The sequence below is a fragment of the Onychomys torridus genome, chromosome 13 (genome assembly GCF_903995425.1).
Source record: "Onychomys torridus chromosome 13, mOncTor1.1, whole genome shotgun sequence".
In the NCBI taxonomy this organism is placed as follows: Eukaryota; Metazoa; Chordata; class Mammalia; order Rodentia; family Cricetidae; genus Onychomys; species Onychomys torridus.
This window is the reverse complement of record NC_050455.1, coordinates 19917496-19938966: the sequence shown is the minus strand read 5'-3', so window position 1 is coordinate 19938966 and position 21471 is coordinate 19917496. Positions and strand designations below refer to the sequence as shown.

Sequence of the window (21471 nt, the reverse complement as noted above, 5' to 3'; positions counted from 1 at the left end):
AAGGTGAAGGCTGAGGTCTATAACAGAAAGGTCCTGGTCATAGGGCGGCAGTGCAGGACACAGAACAGAAGCATTTTCCTTGTAACTGTATACTGTCCAGAATAAAAAAAGCACTGCAGGGCACAATAAGTTTTTAAATTTGCTTTTGTGGTTTAAAAATATTGGAGGCCTCAAGACAAGGAAATAGTTGATGCAAATCCCATGAACATTAACATGTCTTGGAAACCATCTTAGCTTTACAACATCAACGTCATCTCACAAGAAACCCCCATGAGCCACGGCGAAAGTCCCACAACTGGCCTCACTCAGTATCTGACCAGGGTGGGTTCCTTAGCTCTGCTGCATACGCTCAAACAAAGATGAAACAGAAGCCAGGATGTCTCTCTGAGAAGCAACTCTGACAAGCAATTAAAACAATCAAAACAAGGCCGGGAGGCGATGGCGCACACCTTTAATCCCAGCACTCGGGAGGCAGGAGGATTTCTGTGAGTTCAAGGCCAGCCTGGTCTACAGAGTAAGATCCAGGAAAGGCACAAAACTACACAGAGAAACCCTGTCTCGAGAAACAAAAACAATCAAAACAAAACACTAAAATCCAAACACCAAGACAGTTAGGTACAGAACCAGCCGCAAACAGTCTGTATGGCGGATGGTCTTCTTTCTAGAAGGTTCTTTCTTTGGCCTTGTCCCCAAGTTTGCATGAGCTGCCCTGCAGAGATCATTCCTGATTGCACAAGCAACACATGCTCACTTCACAAAGGCACACTCCTGTTGTCCTTAAGGTGAACCCCACAGCCAGGTCTCCTAGAATCACTCACAGCAGAAAGAAAGACAGCTCTAATATTTTAAAATCTTGTTCCAACAAAATTCTACTCAATTCTCCCAGAAGTGCCAGCTCCATAGCATGGGGAACTTAGTAAGGCCAGTGACAACAGAAGGGTCCCTGGGGCTCAATGGTTAGTCACACTAGCCAAATGGGTAAGCTCCAGGTTCACCGAAAAGACCCTGTCTCAAAAAATAAGTTGGGGAGTGATCAAAGAGGAAGACACACCTGACTTCAACTGTACATTCATACTCAACTCCCCCATTCACATATACACCTACAACATAACAGAGAGAGAGAGAGAGAAAGCAAAAAAAAAAAAAAAAAACCTCCTCATTCTGCTTTTCTGGTTACATTTCCTTTTCTCTCTCTCTCTCTCTCTCTTTTTTTACTTTGGTCTTTTTTAAATTATTATTAATTTTTTAATCAACCACAGTTTCCCCTCCCACCTCTCCTCTCCTCCCTTTCCAACCCCTATTTCCTTCCTACCCCCTCCCCCATCCACTCTTCAGAAAGGGTAAGGCCTCCCATGGGAGTCAACAAAGCACGGCATATCACATTGAGGCAGGACTAGGCTCCTCCCCTCTGCATCAAGGCTGAGCAAGGCATCTCACCATAGGGAATAGGTTCCAAAAAGCCAGCTCATTCACTGCTAGGGGCCCCTCAAACAGACCAGGCTACACAACTGTAATCTACAAGCAGAAGGCCTAGGTGGGTCCCATGCAGGCTCCCTAGCTATATAGGTCTAAGGTCCGTGAGCTCCCACTAGCTTGGGTCATCTGTCTCTGTACATTTTCCCATCGTGATCTTGACCCCCTCTTGCTTATATAATCCCTCCTCCCTCTCTTCAACTAGACTCCCAGAGCTTGTCCCAGTGCTTGGATCTCTGCATCTACTTCCATCAGTTACTGGATGAAGGTTCTATGAAGACAATTAGGGTAGTCACTAATCTGAGTACAGGAGACCAGTTCAGGCACCCTCTATTGGTGAAATTATTAAGGCCATTCCATGCTTTTCTCAGACTGTCAGATGTAACCCCAAGTAATGGCAGGCAATCAGCTTATTTTGAACATTCTCCTCCCACCTCTCCCTACCCTAGCACTGTTCCATCAGTAAGTCTCCTAGATCTCCTAATCACGTTTCCTTTTCATTTTCAGCTCTGTTCCAATGTACCTGAGCTCACCTTCCCTAAAGTACAGCACACTGAGTCCCATTTTCTGACTTGGGGTTTCCAGTTGCCAGTGAAATCTAATTCCTAGGTAGAAATCTAGGCTGCTTCCATCCCACTGTTCCTGCCTGAACCTCAACACCTGCTTGCAATGATAACTGACAACCAGTGCCAACTGAGTCCACAACAGGCAGGCATCATCCCTCACACTTCATTACAGCAACTGCGGACATTTACTGAAGCAGTCTATCACTACCCCACTTCAACTGGATGGCAACATTCTTTGCCAATTGTAGTGCATGTAAGCAGAGACATGGTATGTTCAGAGTCAGCTAGGCCACAGCAGATAATACATGCATCTGAGCTGAGTCCACTTCTGCTCTGGTTCAATACCAACTAGTCTGCAACACAGAGATAAGTTCTGCCCTGGTGTCACCATGTCAGATGCTGCCTTCTAAAATACAACAAGTACGTCTTTACTATCTTCACTGAGAGAGGATCTCCCTATTGCTTTTCCCCAGACATAATCAAAAAACAAGGAATTAAAAACTTTTTAAAATTACATTTATTTGTACGTGTGTGTGTGTGTGTGTGTGTGTGTGTGTGTGTGTTTAAATCAGAGGACAACTTTCAGGAGTTAGTTCTCTCTTTCCACCAGGTGGACCATGGAAATTAAACTCAGGTCATCAAGCTTGGTGGCAAGCACCTGTACCCAGTGAGCAATCGCAACAGTCCAACATTTACTATTAATAACAATTTTTTGAAGAAAGTTCATCATACAAGCTAGCTCTGAAAATTACAAAATTTACACTATGTACCCTACAAGAATGAATTGCTCCTTGTCTGATGTAAACCAAAAATGTTACTATTTAAAAACAAAAAACAAAAACATTAATGGTCTTATCAAACAGTTATGACTATATACTTTTTAGTAGCAAATACAGTAAGGACTTCAAGATTTTCATCCAACACTCTTTAGACAGGCCATGTAGGAGAAAAAAATAATGAATGTAGTAAAAAGTGCCATTTCCTAATAACTAATTTCCACCCAATTGTTTCTAGAGCCTTCCTGAGATCAGGCTTGATTCTCCTGAAGCCCAAATGCCAACCAACCTCATCCCAATGTGAGATCCAGACTGGAAGAATGCCCATGTGTCAATTAGGGCTGGGGCACAGGAACATGTGCCCCCCCCCCCCCCCCCCCCCCCCCCAGCTATTTGCACTGTCACAGGATCCACAGGCTGCTTGCTGTGTGACGACTACTCCAGGCACTTCAAGGCCCATTTACATTGGTTTGCTCAACAGCCCTTCCTAAACATCAAAAATACTGTTTACTCCACGTGGTGACTTAAGATCCTTCATGTCTGAGAACGGAGGCTTCATCGGCAGCTTTGGAATCAAAATGACACGTGCCACACTCTTACATCATGCCAGCACTGAGTTTCTTTTGTGTGCATCAAGAAGTGACTGAATTCAGCGGGAAGTGACGACTAAGATAAAGGATTTCTCTTACAAGCCTGTCTGTCTAAGGAAGTTCTGCTCTGTGAGGCTGACCTATGCTTTGGCTCTGAGCATCCTCACATTAAATTCCCCATCTTGTCATGCAGATTACATGACTACAGTATTCAAGCCATGCTTTCTGTGACCACATGACTCTTCACTTAGCACAGCATGGTGCAGCTAACTCAAGCTCTCGAGAATACAGACACTAACCAGCCACATGCTACTGAGGAGGAAGAACAGGAACACAAAGCTGGAGTGACATAAAATTCTCTCCCCCTTCTCATCGGTAAAAAGGATAACAGGTAAGACTCATCCACAGACGGTTCCCAAGCCATCAATAAGTGAAAGAGGGGAAAGCTGAGGCGCTTAAGCTGATCGCTCACTTCTCTTTTACTTTTACCTTAGAAAAATGAACCAAGGCAAGTAGAACACGTCTTGAGACTGCAACACACTGGCTCAATCTCCACCATGAGATGACAGGTTCCTGATGCAAAGCTTTCCTAATGCATCTCTGCTGTGCCCCTGGTGAACTCAGAAACCCTGCTGCAAATGTTCTATTCTCTGTACCTTCACTGACCGTTCCCTTCTAAATCATAAACATGAGCATCTCAAGAAGCAGCATGTGTACCTTTGTGACTCTGTAATACATCCTCATCTGTGCGACAGTGATGTACAATGCACATAGTGATTAGCTGAAGGATTTAAAGGTCCCTAGGATTCATCAGCTGTTTAAGAATGCATGTGGAGCACATACATTGATGCAGGTCAAATATTCACACATATAAAATAAAATAAATAAATCTAATTTAAAAAAAGAAGTAATCTTTGACCCTCAGCCCAAGATAAAATATAAGAGCTGCAAGAACACAAAATTCATTATCATGGAATCATCCTATATCAAGCACACTGAACTACAGCTTCAATCCACCAAACAACTATCCTACACTTAGGAAGCTGTGCAGTGTTAACAGTTTAGACACAACACGTCTTCAGAATAGAACCTACTCCTGGCAATTCATTCTGATTCTCCCTCCGGAAGCCCCAACCCTCCAGTTTCCTTACCAAATGTCCAGTCCTCACCCCACCTTCATCCTGCAAACCAGCTGTCTGACACTCTACTAACTCAATTTCCACATTATAAGTTCCATTCCTCACATTCCTCCTCTGTGCCCATCACCTCCAGATTTACCAGCTTTTTTATCAGTGCAACTGCATCCCTAATCACCAAGGAATGCAGAGAGCAAGAGGCTAAGAAAGAAAGGACTCAGGATTTACTCTGCACATGCTATGGAACAGGTACTGCCATCTCATCCATGATGAAAAGCTGTCTCCATCAGAACAAGATTAAAGTATGCCACCCTATCCTGTCCAATGTACACAAACTGCAGAGCCAGAAACTGAACCCAAATCCACCTTCAGAATTCATTCAGACATTTTCTAGGAGTTGAACCACAGGAATATGTGCCTCTGTGGATACACCTTTTACTATGTTTTTAAACACTGCTGTAGCAAGTATACTGCTGTGTGGCATGTTTGCTTGACCACAGCTGCATTTTTAGTGTGGTTTTACTTTCCCTTGATCATAGTGAAAAGTCTACAGGTAAATTTGATACATAAACTATTCAAGAAACTTACTTTTTCTTGATTAGTAAGATAATATCTAAATTTCCAAACAAGATCTTGTTCTTCATACGTGAGCTGCTTGGTTGGTGGATAACTCACGATAATCTAAAACAAAAGATAAGAAATTACATTTGTCAACTATACACTTAATATGTATTTCATTTCATTTTTTTCATTTGCTTAATGTTTTTGTAACATAATTATTGTACAAGCTGGGAGAAGGCACACAGAGGTAGCTAGGGCAAAAATGTGCTGAGGGATTCATCCAAAAGACAGGTCATTAGGACATAAGAGGAAAGACGAGACAACCATGCTCCACATGAACATGTGACTTCAGAGCTTATTTGATGCACCTAGACAGTAAGGAAGCCAGCGTGACAAGACCCTGTACCACAAAATCCATAAAGACAAAATGAACCCTCCTCTTGTCAAATCAACACACGATCCTGTGTGCTTACACAGCAGCCTTCTTAAGGAACCTCAGGGATCATCTCAAAGAACACTGAAGTCTCAAAGTATTTACAATTTTCTAGTTAATCTCCACACTGACAGATTTATGGAAAGCCCTGAATGAATAAAGAAAAAAAAAAACCATGCAGACCACATGAAACTGTTGAAGTCATGAAGTTACACAATTCATCCAACTATGAAATAATGTGTAATTCTAGCTATAATAAATTGTCCATTTAGCTGTTTTATACAGTCTGTAAATTCTCTTACATTTAGCTGATCTCTTGTGGCAGCATTGGGTTTGAGATCGTGGTCAGATGGTCCACTTCTTAAACTCCGAGCAAGCTTGTGGTGTTTGCTCTCCACTAAATTCTCCTATAAATTATTTAGATATAGAGAGTGTAAACCTTAGAAAACGAAAGCTCCAGTAGTCAGAAACAGCCAAGTCCTGCCTTAAAGCCATTGTGTGATGTCTGATGTTTGATTCTGGTGCCACTTCAGTCCCATGGACCCGCTACAACACTGTGAGACTATGGATAAGTCTAGCTCCAATAGTGAAATATGCAGATGACACCCCACTTCCTACACCTTCCAAATACCCCAAATCCTTGCATCCTCTATCAAGTATCATCACTTCCACAATACTATCTACCACTACCAGACAAACCCTACTGGCCACTCAACACCTGTAACATTACTCCAAAGCTGCGGGTATGGGTATGGACAGTGAGCCTGTTGCTTGAATGCACTCTCCCGCTGCTGACTGCTTGACATGTGGCCAAAATCATCAACCGTATTATTAATGCTATCTATGGAGCCACTGAAATTCACCTATAGCTAAGTGGTGGTGCACACCTTTAATCCCAGCACTCGGGAGGCAGAGGTAGGCTGATCTCTGTGAGTTCGAGGCCAGTCTGGTCTACATAGCTAGTTCCAGGACAACCAGGGCTATACAAAGACATATTGTCTTGAAAAAACATAAATAAATAGATAGATAGACAGATAGATAGATAGATTGATTAATTAATTAATTTACCTATAGGTATAGAAAAAAGGATACTTTTAATTTTTACTTTATTAAAAATACATTCTTACTTGTCCTTTTACTAATTCTTAATCCGGAATCACTTGTCTTTGCGTTTAACATCTCTTTGCATAAACCTTTTGCCTAGCAGATCTGGCAGCAGCAACAATGTTATAATAAAGTCAATCTTCATAAATGTTAATCCACTGATCTTCCTCAGGGCTGTTCATCTTCTGCATGACACTTGTTCCATGACTGTGCTGGCTGGTTTTTGTCAATGTGACACAAGCATGTGCCATCTGGGAAGAGGAACCTCAGCTGAGAAAATGTCCCCACCAGACTAGCCTGTAGGCAAGCCTGTGGGGCATTTTTAAATTAATGATGGATGTAGGAAGGTCCAGCACATTGTGCTCCTTAGCAGGTAGTTCTGGGTGATATAAGAAAGCAAGAACATTCCTGCATGGTCTCTACTTCTGTTCCTGCGTCTAGGTCCTGCCTTAGCTTCGCTTGTAAGTCAAATAAATTCTCTCTTCAAGTTGCTACTGGTCCTGTGTTTATCACAGAAAAAGCCAACTGAGACCACATAACCCTCACTCAACAACTCCATCCACTAGCTCTTCATAATTTAAGTAAAGTGGTTGCTCAGTCTTGCATCAATCAGACCTTGCTCTTAGGATGTTCCTTATAAGCATTCCATTTGAATTTCATTCCAAACAGCTGAAGTGCACTTAATACAAACTGTGTCTGGATAATTGAGATATGTGGATTACTATTTTAAAATATACTACATGAGTCTAAACTGTGTTCATTCTAGAGAAAAATATGTTCTTAAAAGTTTTCTACAACAGCTTACCATAGACATTTGAGGATCAGGAACTTTCACTAACTCAAAACTTGTTAAAATTGGAGATGATTCATCACCATCCTAGAATATAGTACAAGGTTTAAAAGATAAAAAAAAGAAATTTTACCCAAATGATAAGTGGGTATAATATTATACAATGCTAATATATTTAAATTCTATTTTTAAAAAGTCATTGTCCCATTTATAAACTCTTGTTTTCTTTAAATTCCATATTTATTTTTTAATCTCTATCACTAATAAAAACATTTTGGAAAAGAAAAAGAAAAAATTATTACAATTAGAAAGATATGAAATCTGGAAACAAATAGTCGACTTTTTTATTGTTTGTGGCTACAATTATGGCGATGGGCAAAAAAACCACTGCAGTTGTTTAACTTAAATCAGTCCAGGTGTCATGACCAAGGCTCATTCAAGGACTCAAGCATGGGTCAGGTTTCCGGCCAGTCACACAGCAGCAGCAGCACGGCATCTCAGGGGACAACACGAGCCATCGCAGGGACAAGAGCACAGCACTCATTCTTGACACGTCTTATCCTGTTGGTGTCACCATTCCTGAAGAATGAGCTTTTCTTTTAAATCGAACTCAGCATAACACATGTCCTCTAGCAGATGCACTGCAATAGGCTAATTATAGTCAAAATTTATTCCCTTGGGACTGTGTTCCTGGCATTATGTTTTGCTATTTCCGGGGGTTAGTGCATCCTCAATTTTACATATATACAAGGAAATCAGGAGGGGCTAACAAAGCACTACGACTGCACTTCCGTAATTGAGTCTTACAGGAAACAACAAACTCCCACAGCTGTTGTTTAACAGGCTTGTTCTCAGTCACAACACCAGAAAGCACATTTATCAGCCTAACTGTGACAGGTAATCTTCACTAAGGCTATCTGTCACACAAGACAGGTGACAAGAACGTCTGTTTCCATTAGGCTGTGATGCACTGGCCCAGCAATCCTTACACTAAGTGGAAATATGACAGGATGGGCAGACAGGCATTAATTCACGAGCAACCCCCTAGAAGCAGGAACCTTTCAACAACATCGAAAATTCTAATTTCTATTCTGTTATTATTCCATCTACTATCTAAGCTGCCTTTCAAAAGATCCCTCACAATGTTTGAAAGTATTGTCCAATTAGCAGGTTCTTCACGCAGAAGCCCCATATGAGCAGCAGTACGGCTTTAATAAACATGTATAGCACAAAACAGAAAGTAATTTTAAGACATTGGTGAAAGTTTTACTCAATAACGTTTTCCTTTCTTGTTGACTGATGTTTTCTAATAAACTAATACACACAATTAAATAACCTTCATTTCCAACTTTCCCAATCTTTTTCATATATAAAAGGCTGAAATAAGTTAAATTATCTTTATCTTTCACTAAAGTGAAAAGAACAAACTATGAAGGGAAAAAGAACATTAACTGGAGAAGGATCTCAAAGTAATTACAAATTAACAATGCAAACCTAAAATCCTTTCTTATGAAAATCTTTCAAGTAACCATCTTCAAAGTATATAAGCGTGAAATCACTGGAAACAGCATCAATAAATGACACTAATATGCAAATGTGATTAAAAGAGCTACTACTTCTAGTGAACAAATGACCCATGTATAAACTGTACTGTGTGCTACAAGTGTTTATATCTCATGTCACATATAAGAATTCTGGTCTCATTTATGTGATTTAAACACTATTTCCATAGTAACGAAAGAAACTCTACTCTGAGGTTTCAAACTATACATACAAGGATATAAATATACATACAAGGATATAAATATACATACAAGGACATAAATATACATACAAGGATATAAATATACATATAAATATGAGTATACATTTACCTATGTAAGTATACATATACGTTTGTAAGTATTCATTTAAATATATAAGTATTTCTGTAACATTTAAAGGAAATCCCTTCAACATGAATTTAAAACAAATACTTTGATATAGCTACATCCTAAACACTGGGCTATCCTTCCCGTACTGAGTAAACATGAACAATACACAACTGTTATTTCAGTCGAGTAAAAACACAGTCTCCAAAATCTGAATAAACTATATAAACGCATGTCAATGAAGGCTGCCAATAAGTAAAGACACATATACAGTTCCAACATATTACATACAGGTTAAATAACTGTTTTCTGAGCTTTCAATGTCTTGCCAACAAAACACTGATTTCCTACTTTATTGTGCAAATGGATAGCTGTAAATAATGCTATTACTTTAGTGCCATACTCATCCACTTGCAGAACAATTAATCAGAGAGTTTTAATCACTTGCATACTTATTGAATTTTGTGACCCAGAACTGCAGGAGCAAAATGGGCTGTAGCTATGTGCCAGGATTGTTTGTGCAGAAGCAGATGCTACTGAAAGCTATTGAATTGCGCTCTGCAACCAAACCCCGAGTCTCAGCAGGAAGATTTCTATCCCAGGCCTTGGTGCTAGAAAGCAAAGAGTTCCAGGGAAAATACCTTTTCATAGTAAACAATACCATACTCCTTATCGTCACACTTGACACAGCGGAACTCGACCATCAAGTACATGAAATTAGAGCTTCGTTTCTCACTCTAAAAAAAGAAAAAAATGTACATCAATGGCCATTTTCAACCCTTCTTAAATGAGAATTTTTACCATAATTGGGCAATATATGCATCAATCAACTACTACTTAAAATCTAACTTTTGTTGTGATCTACATGTAATAGAACACACAGAATCACTGTTTTATCTAGAAGAGTATGTTACTTGGCAGACCATCACCAATCTCAATAAAATTCAGGGCTTAATCAGCATTTTGGATTTTATGATTTTAAAATCTGAAGGTGTTTTGAGAACTGTTTCAAAAATAAAGATGACAATTTGTGCTTGTAACAACTTTCAGGAATGTCACCTTTAAACTACATAATAAACCCACTTCAGGAATTATTAAGGGTACAGAAAAGTAACCTTGTTTCATTTTCTTTTTTAAGTTCACAACTGTAGTGGGTAGCCATTCCAGCTTTGATCTGGAAGTTCCAACCCCCACTGAAGCTTCGGTAACGGTCACGCCTACAAGGTGGGGCTGAGAGAAGACCCTGAAGACCCAGGATCCGGATGCAGGGGCTCTCTTGGTTCCTGGACACTGGACGATGGAGGTGGCCCAGAGGTTAAGAGCACTGACTGCTCTTCCAGAGGTCCTGAGTTCAATTCCCGGCAACCACATGGTGACTCACAACCATTTGTAATGAGATCTGGTGTCCTCTTCTGGCGGGCAAGGGTACATGCAGATAGATCACTGTATAAGTAATAAATAAACAAATCTTCTAAAAAAAAAAAAAAAAAGTGAGCTCTCCTTTAAAAAGAGAGAGAGAGTTAGAGAGAGAGAGAGAGAGAGAGAGCGAGCGCCAGCCCCGCATCTGGATCCCGGGTCTTCAACATCCTCTCTCAGCCCTGCCTTGTAGGCATGACCCTTACCAAAGCCTGAATGGGGGTTGGAATTCCAGGTCAAAGCTGGAATGGCTACCCACTACACATAACCAAAGATAAAAAGTTTAAGTAATTTTTATAAAATTTTTACAATTTCTGAATATTCCTAAGGTAAGTAGTCATTAACAACTTTTATCAATACTGTATGTATACTGGGGGATATTTAGTTCTCTCAACACAAACAAAAAATAGATTCTACCTACCTACCTACCTACCTACCTACCTACCCACCTACCTATCTATCTATCCATTGTAACATGAATCTTAAAGAGTCTTATTAATAAAACTCAAACCCGAGGCCAGTTATTGGGGTGATTGCTGGAAGATCAGAGAAGCAGAACAAGCCACAGCTATCTCACCTTGCTAGTTCCTCAGGTGATCTTGTTTCCTCAGGCTGGAAGCTTTTGAGTCCTCCTCCACAAGAATCTCAGCTGAACTGTGTTGCTCCAAAGCTTAAAACTAACTACATGCTTTTTCCTCCTTTAGTTCCTGGTCCTCACGCCTTATATACCTTTTTCTTTCTGCCCCCACTCCCTGGTATTAAAGGTTGGGTTTCTGGGATTAAAGGCGTGGGTCACCATGCTTAGCTGTTTCTAAAGTGGCCTTGAACACACAGAGACCCACCTGGCTCTGCCTCCCAAGTGCTGGGATTAAAGGCATGTGCTACCACCGCCCAACTTCTGTTAGGGCTTACTCTTCCTATTTTCTAGCCACCATTTTTGGCTTTGTTCTAGTGGCTGTCTGTTCTCTGACCCCAGATATGTTTATTTCGGGGAACACACAATATTTCAGGGAACACAATACCCACCACAATCCATCCATCATGTATCTAGCTAATCTAGCTATGTGCATACATATGTAACATGCACTCTCAAAAACATAAATAAACCAAAATGATTTGACTAATCAATCTTCCCAAAACACTTTTACATATGTCTTTAGATCCAATACATAAAATGACAATGTATAAACAGATTACTTAGAGGAGAGATGGTTCAGTGGTTAAGAGAACCAACTGCTCTGCCCGAGGACCAGAGTTCAATTCTCAGCACCTGTAAATTGGCTAACAACCGTCTATAACTCCAGCTGCAAGTGGATCTGACTCCCTCTTCTGGCCTCTGCCGGCACTACACACACATGGTGCACAGTGCAGGTACAACACCAGCGTTATTAAGTTGTTCATTTCAATCAAGTACAGTCCACTGTCTGGTGAAAAGCAGACAGGAAGGGCAGCACAGCAAAGGCGGTAAAGTAAGCCCAATGCTACACTTCTACACACAAAGCACTGACATGGGAGAAAACATACATGTATTGAATGAACTATTTTTTTAATGGAACTATTACTAAAGTGCAAAAGTTAACTCTTCCAGTAGTTTGTGTTGAGAACATATGAATTCATTTTTAAAAAGATCTCAATTTTACAATCAATATAAATGTTAAGCACTACCAGATTCATTTAAAACAAGAACAGTGGTTCTTCACACTCAATGTCTACCATCTTTCTCCCTCTTTCCCTCTCCTTCTCCACTGCTGAGAATCCTTAAAGGTATCAGAAGAATTAAGTCATGGAATATGTATATCATAGTTGTCTTTATCATTATCAATACTATTCTCCTCTTAGAATTTGATTCATAAAGTTGTTTCTATTCTCTAGACACAAAATCTTGTATCAAACATATGGTAGTCTTAAAATAAATATACGTAATACTCAAATATAACTTTTTAAAAGACTCACTGAAGTCATATATTTTACTTATATTTACAATGGCCCGATACACAAGGTCAAGAACAAGTAGTCTATGTACAATGGAGACTTATTGAGGGTCCAACGTCCAGTAAGTAGTTAATAAAACAGAGGTGTGGACTGGAGAGCACACTTCTAAAGATGCCATGTGGTAACTTCAGAGAGGAGACAGTACTGCTGCAGTACTCACTGAACAATGACAGGAACTTGAACAACATCAGTGAGAACACAAACGAGGAGGCTCTGAGCCTTCACATATGGCAGGGTACTGCATGCTAATGGTCCAAGTTACATTAACTTTAAGAGGCCAAGTTTGTTGCTTATTAATGTAAAACTCACAGCTATGAAGTAAGCTAAGAAATCTTTTCTAACAAATTATTAACTTAGTAATCTACAGAATGTATTCTAACATAGGAAAGAAACCAACTTACCTCATTTATCATTTCTATCTCTCTAAATGTTAATCTGTCCAACCAATCCACTTTGACCATGTGGCCTTGCCGATGAGCCTTAGTAAGCTGCAGAAAGTACAACAGGGTTAATCTCAACACAGATCAAACAAAAAGGAAGATGGAGGATGGCAACTGATCACTCAACCCTGACTTGAAAATCAAGAATGTATAACACTACAAAACCCAAAGCATTTCAGGAGGTCACAGTGGAAAACTCCACATCAGCCTCATAGGATTGGTCACTGTATACAGTACATTAAAAATAATTCTCATACCACTTAAGACAACATAATGTAGATTACAATTGATTAATTTTATGCTTATATTTAGGGCCTGCACTCAAGATACTTTTATCAAGTACGTACAAATACTTCAAAATGTGAAATGATCCAAAATTCAAAACACTTGGGCTCAAAGACCTAAGATGAAGAATCCTGAATCTGTACAGTCAATTTCACATAAGAATCCGTTCTAGACATCCAATTCTACATACAAGTGTTCCTACACATCAGATTACATGCATGAAGCACACCTACACATTACAATCTATGCATAAATCCATACATTAGAACATCAGATTCTACATGTGAACTATTTCCGCACCTCAGATTCCCACATACAAACCAATTTTATGTATCAAAACCACATACAATATTAGAGTAAGAAACCAGGTAAGGGCTGGAGAGATGGCTCAGTGGTTAAGAGCACTGACTGCTCTTCCAAAGGTCCTGAGTTCAATTCCCAGCAACCACATGGTGGCTCACAATCATCTGTAATGAGATCTGGTGCCCTCTTCTGGTCTGCAGGGGATACTGTGATACTGTTTACATAATAAATAAATCTTAAAAAAAAAAAAAAAAAGCTGAAAGAAACCAGGTAAGAGACAAACCTTTTTCTGAAAATGAAAAAATAAAAACAAAAACAAAACATTAAAAACAAGTCTTTAAAATCAAGCCTGCAATTCTGCCGTGGTTAGTAGGCAAGAGAAGAACACAGTCCTTCCTGATTGTTATCTAGATGTTCTATAGCTCTTATATTTTGATTATCATACATGAAATTATAATAAAAGATCCTGTAAGGGAAAATCAACCACCTTTTCTCTATTCTTCTCATTTGTAATGTAGCAAACATTCTGAAAAAATGAGCTATACACAGGCAATTCTTGGGGACCAATAAATCATTACTCTAAGAATTAAGTACACACACATGCATGTGTGCCTTTATTTTAGGAAACGACAATAAAGGATTTAAAATTCTCACACTGCATGTTTGAGTGCACTGAGGTCTTCCACACTGTCTTGTGTGGTGGGTATTGTGTTCCCTGAAATATTGTGCGTTCCCCGAAATAAACATATCTGGGGTCAGAGAACAGACAGCCACTAGAACAGAGCCAGAAATGGTGGCTAGAAAATGGGAAGAGTAAGCCATAACAGAAGTTGGGCGGTGGTGGTACACACCTTTAATCCCAGCACTTGGGAGGCAGAGCTAGCCAGATCTCTGAGTTCAAGGCCACTTTAGAAACAGCTAAACATGGTGACCACACCTTTAATCCCAGGGAGTGGGGGCAGAAAGAAAAAGAGATATAAGGCGTGAGGACCAGGAACTAAAGGAGGAAAAAGCATGTAGTTAGTTTAAGCCTTGGAGCAACACAGTTCAGCTGAGATTCATGTGGAGGAGGACTCAGAAGCTTCCAGCCTGAGGAAACAGGGTCACCTGAGGAACTAGCAAGGTGAGATAGCTGTGGCTTGTTCTGCTTCTCTGATCTTCCAGCATTCACCCCAATAACTGGCCTCGGGTTTGAGTTTTATTAATAAGACTCTTTAAGATTCCTACTACAGTCTTGCCCTGGTTTCATGAATTATATCATAGTGGCTTTTAAGATTCATAGAGAAGTCAAGATAAGCTACAAATCTTCAGATTAGAACTAGCTTTGATATTGACCCTGTAAAATTTAAATGCCAGCCTTACTTATATATCAAAACTTTCTCAACAAATTCACAGAATGAAGCAAAACTGGGCATCTGAACCTTCTATCACCGCTTCCCTTAGCTCATTGATTTCCTCCTCACTGTCCATGACATGGCAGTATCCCCATAAAGACATCCAACAGTACCATTAAGTATGACCTCACTCACAACTGAAGCCACAGTACTAGTGTTCTTCATCTTCCTCGACACCATCACAACCCTGAGCTCACAGTATTTCAGACTGGCAACCTTTCATCAACTGCTAGAGCTTCAGGGGCTAGAGACACGGCTCCGTGGTGAAGAACATTCGAAGTTTTGCAGAAGACCAGGGTTCCATTCCCAGCACCCACATAGTGACTATCACCAGTAACTACACTTGCAAGGGACCCAGTGCCCTCCCTCTGCTGATCTCTGTGAGCCGGAGGCCCATAAGTAGTGTATTTACAATATATGCAGGCAAAACACTCACACATGTGTAATGAAACCTTTTTTAAAAACTTTGAGGTCCATTGTAAAATACAAAAGAACTAATTAGGAAATAATCAACTTTCTTTTGAATAGTAAACAGTGCCTTTTCCCCCATGGTAACCTCTAAATGAAAATAGATATAGGTATCTTAGTAAATACTACTCATGTTTATAAAGAAATAAAATCAGTGTAGAAGTCCATTAAGGATGAATGGATAAAGAAAATATGATGTGCACATATACACACAGGAATTTTATTCAACCACAAAGAATAAAATCACACCTGAGAGAAAATGATGACAGAGATCATTATCTTATATGAAATATCACAGATTCAGAAAATACTGCATATTTTCTCATAGGTTGAATCTAGACGTGAATTTGTGGGGTTGTGTGTGTGTGTGTGTGTGTGTGTGTGTGTGTGTGTGTAAAACATGAAAGTAAAAAATGGACTGAAACTAGGAAGAGATCTTTAAAAAGGGAGAGGACAAAGGGGAGGCTAATGGAACACGTGGGACCTGACAGCCAATGGGACTATTTGCAAGAAGGCCGGAGATTCGTAAATCAGAGGTGGGAAGTAAAAGAGGGGGCAGAGTAAGAATAGAGTACGACACAATGTTCAGAGACGCTGCCTTGACATACGTGCTGTTTATGCTAACAATTAATAAAAGCACAACTGTACTGACTCGCACACAGCAAGGGCTAAGATACTCTGTTAGCTCTGGTAGAATATCAGACGGACGTGTGAACTACATAAGTAAGAACAAGAAGCAGTCACAAGGACCAAAGACCATGCAGTGTGGCTTCCAGGGGAGGGTCACACTGCAAGCTGGATGCCTTGTTCTAACACTGACAAACTCTTTTTAAACTCTGTCACTTTTGAGCCCATGCCAATAAAAAATACTCTTTTCTATCTGTGCCCAAACATGCAGGTAGATGCAGACCATGACAGTGGTACCATCCCATCTAGGTACTAAAGGATGATTCATGTGTCGTTTTTTTTCTTTCCATTACATAGCACATAAATTCTTACTGATTCCTACTGTTGCTCTGCTCACAGAAACAAAAATACTTAGATAGCTTTTGTGTTTTCTACTGTCAAAGCCAGTTTGGAACGGTGTGGGTGAGACTCAGTCACTTTTCACCTGCCTGTCTTTGCTGTCCACTCTCTGTGGGTACACAGTTATGACCCAGTTTCAGCTCCTCTGGTTTCTGTTACTCACTAAACATCAGTTCTGTGTTTATGATCCAACAGTTGGTCCCCACAATGATCTGCTCTGAGGAAAGCACCAGCAATGGTGAGTTGTTTCCTGGTGGAAAATGAAGTGAGGTTTCCTTCTTCATTACGCATATCCAGATATATGGGGAACATTCTGTAGCCATTTGTACCAGCCGAGTCTATGTCACTGGTAATACATGTCACTCCCTGCACATGCTAGGCGTTCTTTTTCGCTTAGCTTCACACCACATATGACCTCTCTCACTCTTTTGAACAGCTATCACCGAAGGAAGACTGAGGTTGGTAAAGCCACCACAAAGGTCAAGTATAAACTATCTTTCAGACCTCAATTGCGGGAACTGTTCAGTAAGTGATGGGAACACATACACTCTAAAATGCTGTGATCAGAAACAGTAAGTAATGTCGGTGTGCCTCAAGAGAGGGAAATATGATGAATTCAAACGTGACTGGAAAATTAAGAGCCACTTACATGTTATGATGACTGTTCAACAGCTCCTACATTACACCTTGATATTTAAAGAAATTCTAGAATTTCTCAACTTAGTTACAGAAGTTACCACTGAAAATGTCTTCCGGGCATTTACCCTATTTACCTATCAACATAAAGCATGCCCAGTTAGAGGCTTACAGCATTCACTTCATTATTTCCCATGTTTTCTGAAGAAGTTACTGTCTTGAGACATGGAGCTGGAGCCAGATCATCTGGAATGGCTTCTCTGGAGGTTACACACCAGGGTGGGAATGGTGTGGGCTTGGTGGGAAACTCTTCTAAATAATTCATCCAAATTCAACACAGCAAATTCAATACACTTCAGCTCCCTAAGTTCCTTTTAGATCTTCAAACCGTAATGGCTTTTACTTTAGGTAGGAATATGAAATAGTAATTAATAATTAAATGTTAATTTGCATTAACATGTATAGGATTTACACAACTATAACCATTATGCACATTGAAAGCAGCTCCTCAGAGCCCCATGTTATGGCATCGCTTGTTGGCCATAACAACATCCAAACAAGAGTAGTCCTCCAGTCTCAGCATATTTGAGTTATCTCCATTTCTACCAATGCTGCAGATCCAAAGGGACTTCAACACAGGAGAGTGTAGGCAAAATGTATGTGCTCCTGGAATAAACTTCCGTTTCATTCTGAGTCTGTAATGTCCGTGACCTACTGACCTACATCTTTCCAACAAGATCTGCATCCTGCTAAGCAGCAGAGTGAGAAACCCAATCTACTAAAAACGCCTGTGAAGTAATCATCCTTGTTGGTTATCCATTCTAGGAAGTCAGCCAGTGTCACTCTGTCACGAATGGGGGATTCTAAAGGATTCACAAGAAGCCAGACAGAGTTGGAAGCTCAGTGTCCCCCAAATAATGGAATAATTATGATGCTGCCCTAACTTCACTCAGAACTAAACAGAAAGGAGCTGTCAAGGCTATTTAAATAAGAGAATTGACTAGAACCAATACAATAGCAACATGGTCAGGAAACGCCTTGGACTCCTAATCACATATTATCAGATATCATGCTCAGGTACAAGATCACAGATCAGGGGATGCTGATAAAAGTGCAAAGGACAGGCGACTAGAGCGGTCCAGCTTGCCACCAGCATCCAGACCAGGAGCAGCGGGGAAGGGCCTGTCAAACAGCCGACCTTGGAAACAGAGCAGCTCCCTGTTTGCCAGGCCTGCTGGAAGCAGCTCGAGGGCTGGAGCCATGAATCTGGCAGAGCCTCGTACTTATTCATCACTTACTTATATCGAGTGAGAAGAAGCTAATGGAAGGTGGCAAACAGGACGGAAAAGAAATATTTGCAAACTTTTGAACCCTGCCCAGGACCTTTTCTGACTCACAAGTTGAAGAAGAGAGTGATATAATAATTCATATAAATACATAAATAAAATAATAAAAACATTTAACAGGAAGATGGAGGGGGAAAAAGGCTTTACTCTGTCCAAAGAGCAGAGCAGTAGAGTGGCACCATCAAACAAAACTGGCCTGAGCCAGGTCACACAGCTGCCCTCAAACACATACAGAAAGTGCCTGACAAGAAGATTGGTGCATAGTGGCTCACACCAACCACCAGCAAGGAACGTGTCCCAACCAGGACTGCCCTCATTTTCAGTGACAATTACATGCCTGAAAACTGCAAAGAGGTTTGCCATGATGTAAGGTCTACTCCAAAATGGAAACCCCATGAGCCATCGCCACAGTCAGATGGTACTTCCGACACCACTGTGCGGTACAGTCTATAAACTGGTTCTCTTCCATTCCGATCTACACTGCTAATTTTTTCACCAGCTTGCCAAATCCGCATCAAAAACTGTTCACATGGCTCCACAGGTAATTAAAAGCAGGCATTTGTTCTGTTTTGCCTCTTTTCTCTGGCACTTAAGAAATGAATAAAATGAAATTGTTTTTCGGCAGACAAAAGCCTCAAATTCCCAGAATCTCTGTGAATACAGCCATGCTGGCCAGCCCCCGCTGCTTTGTCCCACAGGCAGGACTTTTCCAGCATAATCCTATCAGGTGTACTTCTGCAAATGTCTGCTATTTACTCTACACTCCCTCAGGCTAAAAGGTCATGACAAGCAAGCGGCGGTGCACGCCTTTAATCCCAGCACTCGGGAGGCAGAGCCAGGCAGATCTTTGAGGCCAGCCTGATCTACAGAGCAAGATTCAGGACAGACACCAAAACTACACAGAGAAACCCTGTCTTGAAAAACCAAAAAAAAAAAAAAAAAAAGGAAAAAGGTCATTATTTGACTCTTTCACCTCTAGTACCTTGCTTTCTTTTCTTCTTTTCCTTTTTGTTCCATTTAGTTTTGTCCATTTGTTTGATTGACTAACCCAGAACTTACTATAGGGACCAGGCTGGCCTTGAACTCACAGATCCGTCTGCCTGCCTCTGTCTCCCCAGTGCTGGTATTAGTCATGTACCATTGTTCCTGGCCTAACACTGTTCTTAAGCCCGGAACAAACTGATGTAACTAAATACTGACAAAAAGTTCTATTCCTGGCCCTAATATATTGCATGTGTCAGAGGCACACAAGACAGTCAGTCAGACAGACAGACTGTGGCTGTCTCATAGGTTTCTATTATTTAAAGATGTATCTCTGAAATAAACAAAAATAGTAAGTCCTATCTATATCAAAATCCACCATAAGCTATGAAATAATTTGTAACTAAGACATAATATAGCCATACATAAAATTCATCTGAACAAGTAAGACTTAAAGGAACTGTCAGATCACATATGTGCATGCCCGAGTCTGCCTTTGCATATATATTTAATTCTTAGCAAGCAAAGGAGTTTCATCTATGTTTTTCTATCTTCTGGATTAAGGAAATCTTGTCCACAATTCTTCAATTTTACTTTTAAACAGTACTCATAGTCTCATTATTCAGGAAGACTAGTATTTGCCATGTAAAAGTTTCATTTAGTTAAACTTCTTGGAGATTAATCTAGTTTTAAAAGTATGTTACTTTCTTTTCCTCAGGCAGAAACTATAGCTATAAAAACAAAGAATAGATTTTTCAGAACATCAATCAATAATGTTTTAGGGATCAATATCACACTGGCATTAAAATAGTCTACTCAGTGCCACTAGCTTTAAGCCGAGTCAAAAGGCTGTGATAGTACTGGAGAACTGTGAGTAAACCAAGTGACTAATGGAAAAGATGCCACTCAGCAAAATCAGAAAACAATTGAGAGGGGAGTCCCAAACCCTGGCTATAACAAGAAACAATGGCAAGATGTAATTGAACCACACAAGTTGTTTTTTATAAAAGGTATGTTATCCAGAGCAAAAATTATTTTTATGATATTTTAGCTAATATCACTGGTACTATTGAACAAGCCTGATAACCTTGAATAATTTCAGCAATTGCCTTAGTTACTTTTCTATGCCATCCTAAAACAAAATGAACAAGACAATTTATACAAGAAAGCACTTATATGGGGCTTACAGTTTCAGAGGGTTAGAGTCCACAATGGTGGAGCAAAACCGTGGCTGCAGAACACCTGAGAGCTTACAATTTGATCTGCAGGTAGGAGTCAGAGACAGCTAACTGGGAAAGGTGTGAGCTTTTGAAATCTCTAAACCTGCCCCCAGTGACACATCTCCTCCAACAAGGCCACATTTCCTACTCCTTCTCAAACAGTCCCATCAACTAGGGACCAAGTATTCAAATACATAAGAGTATGGAGGCTATTCTCATTCAAATCACAACAGTAATTATCATAATTCTAATTTTTTTAATTATTGTCACTTTAAAAACAATAACGAGACAACATGAGACTCTTTCACCCGACCCAATGTTATGGCCAGGAGTACACTTTTCCTATTGTACAGTAATGAATTTCTCTGAAATCTAATCAGTCAATAATCCTCTTTTTCTGTAAGACAAGCATTTAAAAAACAGAAGTTACTCCTCCCTCCTTCAATAAATGACGTTCGACATAAAAAAAAAAAAAAGAAGAGGGGGTCAAGATCATGATAGGGAAACCCACAGAGACAGCTGACTGGTGCTAGTTGGAGCTCACTGAATCTAGAAAGCTCAGGAACCTACATGGGACCGAACAAGGCCCGCTGAATGTGGGTGACAGCTATGTGGCTTGATCTGTTTGTGGGGTCCCTGGCAGCAGGACCAGGACTTAGCCCAG

General features: G+C 40.2%; 1 protein-coding gene across 1 annotated transcript in view; it reads right to left on the bottom strand.

Moving 5' to 3' along the window:
- Pik3c3 (phosphatidylinositol 3-kinase catalytic subunit type 3) overlaps positions 1 to 21471 on the bottom strand; it is a 93665-nt gene that overhangs the window by 57392 nt on the left and 14802 nt on the right. The window contains exons 5-9 of the mRNA XM_036204568.1: positions 13110 to 13196; positions 9942 to 10037; positions 7445 to 7516; positions 5838 to 5942; positions 5130 to 5222 (exon numbers count right to left, since the gene is read on the bottom strand). Coding sequence (XP_036060461.1) covers positions 5130 to 5222; positions 5838 to 5942; positions 7445 to 7516; positions 9942 to 10037; positions 13110 to 13196 — 453 coding nt within the window. The remainder of the gene's footprint in view (positions 1 to 5129; positions 5223 to 5837; positions 5943 to 7444; positions 7517 to 9941; positions 10038 to 13109; positions 13197 to 21471) is intronic.